The 8,870-nt window shown below is 34.8% G+C and overlaps 1 protein-coding gene across 1 annotated transcript; it reads right to left on the bottom strand.

The window, feature by feature from the left end:
* Positions 1-4,769: 4,769 nt before the first annotated feature.
* On the bottom strand, positions 4,770-8,389 carry LOC114296466 (transcription factor bHLH143). Its single transcript, XM_028240759.2, has 4 exons — positions 8,150-8,389; positions 6,923-7,447; positions 6,595-6,763; positions 4,770-6,483 (listed from the first exon to the last, which is right to left on the bottom strand). The coding sequence occupies exon 4, from the start codon at positions 6,464-6,466 to the stop codon at positions 5,366-5,368; it is 1,101 nt and encodes a 366-aa protein (XP_028096560.2). The 5' UTR covers positions 6,467-6,483; positions 6,595-6,763; positions 6,923-7,447; positions 8,150-8,389; the 3' UTR covers positions 4,770-5,365.
* Positions 8,390-8,870: the final 481 nt, after the last annotated feature.

Below are 8,870 nucleotides of genomic sequence, written 5' to 3'. Positions count from 1 at the left end.
TCACGTACATACATGGAACACAATCAGAGAATCCGACACCGGCGAAGGAGGACAATCAGAGAACCCAACACCGGCAAATGAGGACAGGGAATATTCAGCATATTTTTTATCATTATTGTTCGGACTTTCATAACCAAACAAAGGATCCGTTTGGTAGAGCTGTGGGAAAGTGATTATAACTTATAGCCTAACGGCTTATAACTTATAACTGTGAACATATGCTGATCTTTGACTTATAACTTCTTCTCCCCCACTCAAAGAATAAGTTGATTTTTTATTTACAAAAAGGTATAAGCTGTATTATTAAGCTGAACCAAATACATCAAAATAATTTAAATTAAGCTAAAAACTAAAATAAAGTAGAAATAAGCTCTACCAAACAGGGCCAAAATGAATTTGTTCAGATTTTCAGAACCAAACAAATTCACTTTGTCCGGCTAGACTTCCAGAACAAAGTGAAATTGTTCGATTTTGAAAGTTTCGAATAATAATGTTCGATTTTGAAAGTTTTGAATAATAATGACAAAAAATAAGTTAAATATTCACTTTTATATAAAAGTAAAAAAAAAAATTTTAAAAAAAAACGAATCATGATAAATCTGTACCGTCTAATTCCAGCACATAAAAGAAAGGTCACTCTTTCGATACACTTTGTTGCCTATCTAACCCTTGCCATGTGTAGCAACTCCTTTACCTAGTAAACTAAAAAACATAAAAATTAATAATTGTACTTGATATTTATATGAATACTTAGGTCTTCTTTAATAAATTGCTTCAAAAAACTATTTGATTATTACTCTCATCTATTATTTAATTTATTCAATCTTTATTCTATTTACAAGTAACAATATAATAAAAAAACAATAATGTTGATAATAATTGTAAATTTTGATAGAGTGAATTAGAGTTTTGAAGTAAGGTAGACGAAGAAAAAGATAAAATAATTGAAACTTGGGAAAGAATATAAAGATATTTGAATAGAAAGAATATATACAATTGATTAGGATGTACTATAAGAAAGAAAATTATTTTAATTTTTAATATGTTTTGTTTATATTATGAAAATTAAAATTTTAAAATTTGAGTTAATAATAATTTTGGAATTTATATAGAATGGCCCAATCAGAATCAATCCAATATGCCAAGACAATAAGAATTGGGCCATTGAGGAAGCCTAAAACAGAAAAGGAAACTTGGTCGGAGCCAAGTGCTAATCCAAACCAGTCTCTGGCAGAATGCCACGGCCAACAATCCAAAGCCTAAGCCAGTCTTGGCCATTGCTAGCAAGACCAAGCTTACGGTAGACTTGGCCACAACTAACAAGCTCAAAGCCCATGACAGGCTTAGCCACAACCAACAAGCCCAAGCACCTACCAAGCCTGGTCACCACTAGCAAGCCCAAGCCCACACCAGACTTGGCTACAACCTGCAAGCCCATGTCAGGCTTGGACACAAACCAAGAAGCACAAGCCCCTGTGAAGCTTGGCCATAGCTAGTAAACCTAAGCCCACCCCATGCTTGGCCGCAACCACAACCGCAAACGCAAAACGTAAGCCCCTTCCAGGCTCGGCTACAACCAGCAAGCCCAAACCCACTCTGTGGCTTGGCACCAAGTTGTAGTTCTAGAACCTACCATGGCATGGCACCAACCCTCAAATCCAATTTTGAATACCTGATAAATATCCTGGATCCAATGGTATTGTAAGAGAATTGTACTCGTTTCATGATTATAAGGAATATTGCAACGTCCGTAAACGTAAATCATGCAAATCTTTGTATTTTTGTGTGCTTAATTTTTTTCAAATTGTTTTATCTCTCTTGTATGCTATTTTGTATCTCATCTATTCTAATTAGAAAGAATCGATTTCCTAACATCCTCAAACCCTAAGGTTTAGAGAGCAACATATTAAGGTTTCAGGGCCACAACGACAGCTCAGCAAGTGGCCTACCCACTTCTCCAGCGAGTGGTGGGGGAGGGGAAGGGGGAGGGGGGGAAGAACTTATGGTTTAGAAATCATCTTCAGCAGTAAAGCTCTAGAACAAAGAGCCAAGGGTGTCCCCAAGAGTGATCTAGAAAGATGAACCAAGTTATGGTTGCAACCACGGCTTGTTATTTTCAACTTGATTGAGGTTATCATTAACCTTACACTGAAAATCAACATCAACATTCCCCATCAAAAACATGCCAAATCAGAAATTAATTTTACCATGTTAAGCTGCGTATAACAGTTAAAATGACTATATGAACTTTGTTAGTCAACAATTTAATGCCCATACGATTCTTGTCAACGCCTAGTTAAAGCCTCGCATTGCTTGCTATAAGTATAACCGTAAACTTGCATTAGAAGAGGAGGACAATAATTCAGGAAGAATGATCCCCCATATAAATGACCTCCAATTGAGAGAGAGAGAGAGAGAGAGAGATATTTAAACTCATACCTAACCAAACTATTTGAAAAGGACAGTTTGGTATAATGGCCTCGTTTGGTAAAATTGTGGAAAAGTGATTATAACTTATAATCTAACAACTTATAACTTACAGCTGTGAACATTGATTTTTGACTAACAAATTAAGCTTCTCCTCCCCACTCAAAGAATAAGTTCTCGTTTGGTAAAGCTGTGGAAAAGTGATTATAACTTATAACCTAACAGCTTATAACTTATAGCTGTGAACATAAGTTAATTTTTTACTTATAAATTAAGTTTCTCCTCTCCACTCAAAGAATAAGTTGATTTTTGACTTACAAAAAGTTATAAACTGTATTATTAAACTGAACCAAACACATCAAAATAATTTAAATTAAGTTAAAAATTAAAATATGAAAATATGTCCGACCAAACAGGACCAGCAATATCTCTTTAAGAGTCCAACAAAGATCAAAGCTCTAAAGTCTTTGCCACCCCCAATAGTACTGGTCAAAGGTTCATTCAATGACCAGCACAGCAACAACTTTCAAATAAACTAAAAGTGACACGCAAATTGGCATCAATACATAATAAGTCCCAAAAAAATTGCCTAAATTTAAAGGATAAACTACACTTTGTTCCCTTAAAGTTTTATCTATTTCTCATTTTGGTCTTTTAAGTTTAATTTTTCTCACTTTAACCCTTCTTGTTTACAATTATTTCTATTTTACTTCTAAACTAACTTTCATCCAAAAAAATTAACAGAATCTGCCATTAAAAGCGAGGAACTTTCTAGGAGAATAGCGAAGGGATCACCAACACATCAGTTCTATGTGTGATGTAAAAAATTCACTAAAGATACAAAAAATTAAAAATTAAAAATTAAAAAAAAAAATGAAACTAGATTAGATGCAACTACTTTTTTTGTGATTTTTTTAAAAATTTATTCATAAACATTACTACATTATAAATGCAACTAGATTAGATGCAACTAAAAAAATAAAAACAAATTTAACTAGAAATAGAAAAAAAAAATTCACTAAAGACAGGGAGAAAAAAAGATAGTAAACTTTTCATTTTAGAATTAACAATACAGGTGTTTGAGTGAGTATATTTTTTTTTTTCTTTAGGAAACTTTTTTTTTTATAGTTAAATTTGTTTTTATTTTTTTAGGTACACCTAATCTAGATGCATCTATAATGTAATAATGTTTATGAATAAATTTAATAAATAAAAAAAATACTAAAGACTAAAAAAATTCCAATTTTTATGTTTTTTATGTTTCATTTTTTGAATCTTTACTGAATTTTTACATCACACAAGGAGCTGATGTGACAAATTCTATTAGTTTTTTATATGGAAGTTAGTCTAGAAATAAAGTGAGAAGGATTGTAAACATGAATGGTCAAAGTGAGAAGAATTGCAAACATAAAGGGCGAAAGTGAAAGAAAATCAAACTTGAAGGATCAAAGTGAAAAGGATTGGAAACATAAAAGATTAAAAGTGAAAAAAAAAAAAAAATCAAACTTAAAGGGTGAAAGTGAAAAATAGGTAAAATTTTGAAAGGCAAAGTGTTAATTTACCCAATTTAAATTGAATAATTCAATCTATACACTTTAAATTTAATGAGTAATGTTGAGGATCCCAAATGCTTTACTAAATGTTCTATCAAATATTATCAAATATTTCACATGAATGTAGGACTTACACCCACACTTATGTGAAACATTTGACATTTAGTAAAACATTTAAAACCCTTAATATTTTTCAAATTCAATTTTAATTTGATCCTCCCATCCAATTTTCTTTTAATTTTTCCCACACGTACATTTTAAAGGATTAACAAATCTCCTAAAATTGTCAACTTTAATTTTTAATTTGAATAGAAATGACCAAATTAAAACCGTTCACTTATAAAGACCAAAATGAAAATTTAGTGAATGGGCTAATCCGATTGGTTCAAGACACACTCTAGTTAGCTTTTGCCTACCCTTTTATTATTTATTTATTTTTCTCAAGTTATGCAATGTGACAACACTAATAAGTTTTGCAAGGAAATGGACACACAGATCAATACCCCCTCCTGCAAATGAACTTTCCTCAACCAAATGATGCAACAATGTGGTCCCTCCCCACCACCCCCCCCATCAAAACTTTACATCATAACAGTTAAAGAATCAAACCAATATATATATCCATATAAACATCGCTGTCTCCTATTATAAATTCTTGCATGCGTTGTTTAGCAAATAGGCGTAAAGACAACAGCAACTCCAAACAAAAGCAATTTACACATCCATCATCCAACCAACATACACTACTAACAATACTAAGCATACGTTACATGTAACACACACAATTCATGATAGCAACAAGCGCACACATGTTTGTTTTCATTATTTAAAGTTACATAAACCATACCCAATCACATGACCAATAGCAGATTCACAAGAACATGCGCGTACAACAACAAAGCTTCAATTGATCGATGCTTGATCGATACATGTGTGTGGTGGTTGATTGAGACCTCTAAAGCAACTGCGTGATGCAAAGTAGCTTCGCTTGTGCAATTTGCTCCATCAGAAAGGAAAATCCCACAAACAAAACCACATGAAGATGACACAAAAAAAGGGTGAGCAAACGAAGATGCGGGTCCCAAAGTCGCCCACTCGGCGTGCACTCTCCCCATTTTTGAGGTTCTTTTAACAAAAACCAATAATTCACTTCCCTCTATGAGGGCATTAATATACCAGTCTTTTCTTTCTCTAGGCGAGGGCTAGAGATTTAACGAACCAAAGCTACTGGTTCCAACTGAAATCATCAAAGAAGACTTGAAAAGCGTTCGAGTTCTATCTTCACAATCTCCAATTTTCACTTCTGGTATTGAGAACATCTATACTGTGCACACACCAATTCTGCTAATATTATTGCTAATAATACTTGTAAGACAAATAGATTCTCAGAGTGCATCGACTCCTGAAGCCTCAGCTTTATGCTTCAAGGATATCAAGAAATTAATAGCTTCATCGAGTATCACAATCGCATCCTTACCCTCCCCCACAGGAATTATGTTTTGCAATTTGCTCACAGTCTCTCGTATCGTGTCTGTCCTTGATCTCTTGTTACCTGAGAACAAACCCGATTCTCCAAGACCGCTATTTTTGCCATCCGCACAACTAGATTGCGCATCGTCTTCATAATCGAAGCATTTTTGGGGTTTAACAGAGCTTGCAGCAGTGTTCATGAGTGGTGGCACATCATAACCTCCATCAAACAGTTTCCTCTTTTTGGTAGGCCAGTCCGAACTAGCAACTTCTTCATCACTTTTCTCAAACCACTCTCGTTTATCATACACAGTCATCATACTGGGCGAATGTCCAGTGCTTGCTTCTTCGCCATCTTCAGAATAATCGCCATCGCCATACTCATCATCAGAGTAAAGCAATGCATTGAGCTCTTCGGTGTCTTCGTGCATCTCACTGCCCATATCATCTCCATGATTTTCATTACCCTCATCAGTCAAAATGGGCCCAGGAGAAAGAATGTTATCTCTTCTGGTTCCTAGCTCTATCTTATTCAAATCATAACCACTGTCAAGTTTTGGACCCCACGGAGCCGGCGGGCACTGGACAGGGACCCCAATCTTGGAACTAAGAATCAAGGTTGTTTGATCACCAGACTGATCAAACACGAGGAATCTCTTTTGAGCACACTCAGATGCTGAATTAGGTTTGACAACCTCACAATTCTTATACGGACCATCATAGATTCTCTCTTTCAAAATGGAGTTTGGCACTGGAGTCGAGGCCTGATGGAAGTGAGGTAAACCATAAAACCAATCACGAGGTTCAATTGGTTGGCTTGCCTTAGTTTGAGGAACCCCATAAAAAGGAAACCCTTGCAGAGTCGCATTTGTGGAAACCACATTAGCAAGAGGGCTCGTATAAGTGGGGATAGCATTTTGCTGCCCCAGGTTCAACGGACCGCACAAGGTATTCAAATTAAGTGGCGGCCGATCAGAATGCTGGTGATAAAACCAGGATCCGAAATCCTTTTCCATCCAACTGCAATAATCACCTAATATTTACATACCAAAGATCCAAAAAAACACCCACCTATCAGATTAATTGGATGCAAAGCATGATCAAAATTTAGAAAAACAACAAATTAAGAGACGGTGAACCATACCAGTAGAACAACGTTTTGTGGTATTACAGATCGCTGATCACTTGTTGCTTTTCTTTCCTTTCAGAAACAATGGTGAAAACTAAATACTCCAGCTTAAAATTAAACACAAACGCGTGTAAAAACAAAGAACCTACGTAACGGGCTTAAGCAAGTGACGAAAATATTCTGCCTGAAAATACCCAAATACAAGATCATATGAGATTTTATTCTAGTGAGGCATCTTAGAGAATACAGACAAAGCAAAACACAAAAGAACATAAAATTCGATTCGACTCTAATAGTTCTACAGAAGATATCAGCTAAGAATTTGAATATATTATTGACTGACCTGGCAATCCTGTAGAGGTTGAAAGCATGCTATAACTCTAACTATAATGGTGGCACTCCCAGCAATCCCACTTTCGTGTTTCAATGCCCGAAATCTTGTTTGGCTCGCTGCTTGGCTTACCATAACTACAAATTCCCAACCCTTTTCTAATCAAAGCAACACCGCGCGATCTTCCAACAAACAAAGGATCAAACAAAACCCAAACAAGCAAAACAAGAATTTGATCGATATGGGTCAGATTAAATGCTGTGAATACAAAAAATCAGCTAATCCTGCGGACGTAGCAGGGAATAACGACGAACAGATTTGATCCCATGGGGGGGTTTTCTGTATTATGAATCGATTGAAAGCGAGGAAATTGTAGGGGAGTTGGAATTTTGGAAGAGAATTACAGAATCACACGACAATACAAGTTCAAGGAGATGACTTTTCGAAACACGTCGACAGAAAGACTATACCACCGCATATTCTGTTTATAATCCGATTGCTAAAACTGTTTACTTTGCCACAATCTATTCAAAGTACCTGCAAGAAATATAGATACACATAAGATACATGTACACCTAAGAATCGAAGAAAAAATGAAGAAATCTAAACAGAAACAGTAACCATACGTTTGGTTGCTGAGAAAATGAAGGAGAAAATGGAAGAAATCTAGAGAAAGAGAGTAACCCTGTGTTTGGTTGTTGAGAAAATGGAGGAAAAGGGTAATAAAAAGTTCGAATCTTCTGATTTCTGTTGTTTTTGCAGAAAAATCAGCTGAGACCACAGATTTTTTTTTTTTTTTTTTTTTCGGAGCTCAATCAGGGTTACTGTTATTTTGGAACCCAAATAGTAGACGGAAAATAGTTCTTTTCTTTTCCTACTTTTTTTTTCTCAGGAAACAAACGGATAGATTGCAGGTAAATGGGCCATTTGCAGATGAACATATAGTATTATTTCCTCGAATCAATTATGCAGAACACACAAAGCATATATATATATAGAGAGAGAGGGAGAGAGGGAGAGAGGGAGGGAGTCTTGCAACAAAATTTTCGGAGAAAATATAGATAAAAGTTTAATAAAAATAAAAATTGAAGCAATGAACGTGAAAGATCGAGACAGAAAACGGAGAAAAACATCAAATCAGAGCAAGATGGGCCGAAAATAAAGAAATTCAACCAAAAAAGAAAACAAAACAGAACAAAAACACTATCAAAGAGCTAAAAAAAAAAAAAAAAAACTTACAGTGAGAGAGGGCAATTGCTGAGCAAGAAAAAGGAAATCCCAAATAGCTTATCTTCACAAAACACGAAAACCAGAGACTCAGATCGAACTGAGAAGAAGAGACACAAATGGAGTTTTTTTGCAGAGAGAGAGTCAAAGTGGGGAGGATGAGATGAGATGAGATGAGATGTGGCGTGTGCACGGAGGGGGGAGAGAGAGACTATATAGAAGGGAATTGACATGAATGTCCTTTTAGTTCGTGTGGTGGTGGTGGGGTTTTTTTGTTTTTTTAATACGTGTGCAACGCACGCTTAGAATTAGTGTACAATAATATCTACAATAAAATATAAGCATATAGCGGCAGCCTTCCAAGTTCCACCGCGAGAGGAGATTAATTGACATGTATTTTTTAATTTTTTTATAAAAAATAATATAATTTTAATAAATATATTTATTTAATTTATACTAAATAATATTTAAATTAATCCAGACACTCCGTAGAAAATCAAAAAATATATATATAAACATATTTGTATAATTATTTAATTTATAAATAATACTTAAATTAGTCCAGACATTCTGTAAAAAATCAAAATATATATATATATATATATATGCATATATGTATGGATTTGGGTGTGTATACAGATATATACTGAGATGGTACGAGGGAGCGTGGGTGGACCCGTTGGTGGTTGTATCATGATTCCGTGTGCCCGTGGTTTTTTCACCCATATAACCA

This window comes from Camellia sinensis, chromosome 6 (genome assembly GCF_055761805.1).
Source record: "Camellia sinensis isolate YWXY chromosome 6, ASM5576180v1, whole genome shotgun sequence".
NCBI lineage: Eukaryota > Viridiplantae > Streptophyta > Magnoliopsida > Ericales > Theaceae > Camellia > Camellia sinensis.
The sequence above is the reverse complement of the archived record's forward strand: the minus strand, read 5'-3'. Positions and strand labels throughout refer to the sequence as shown.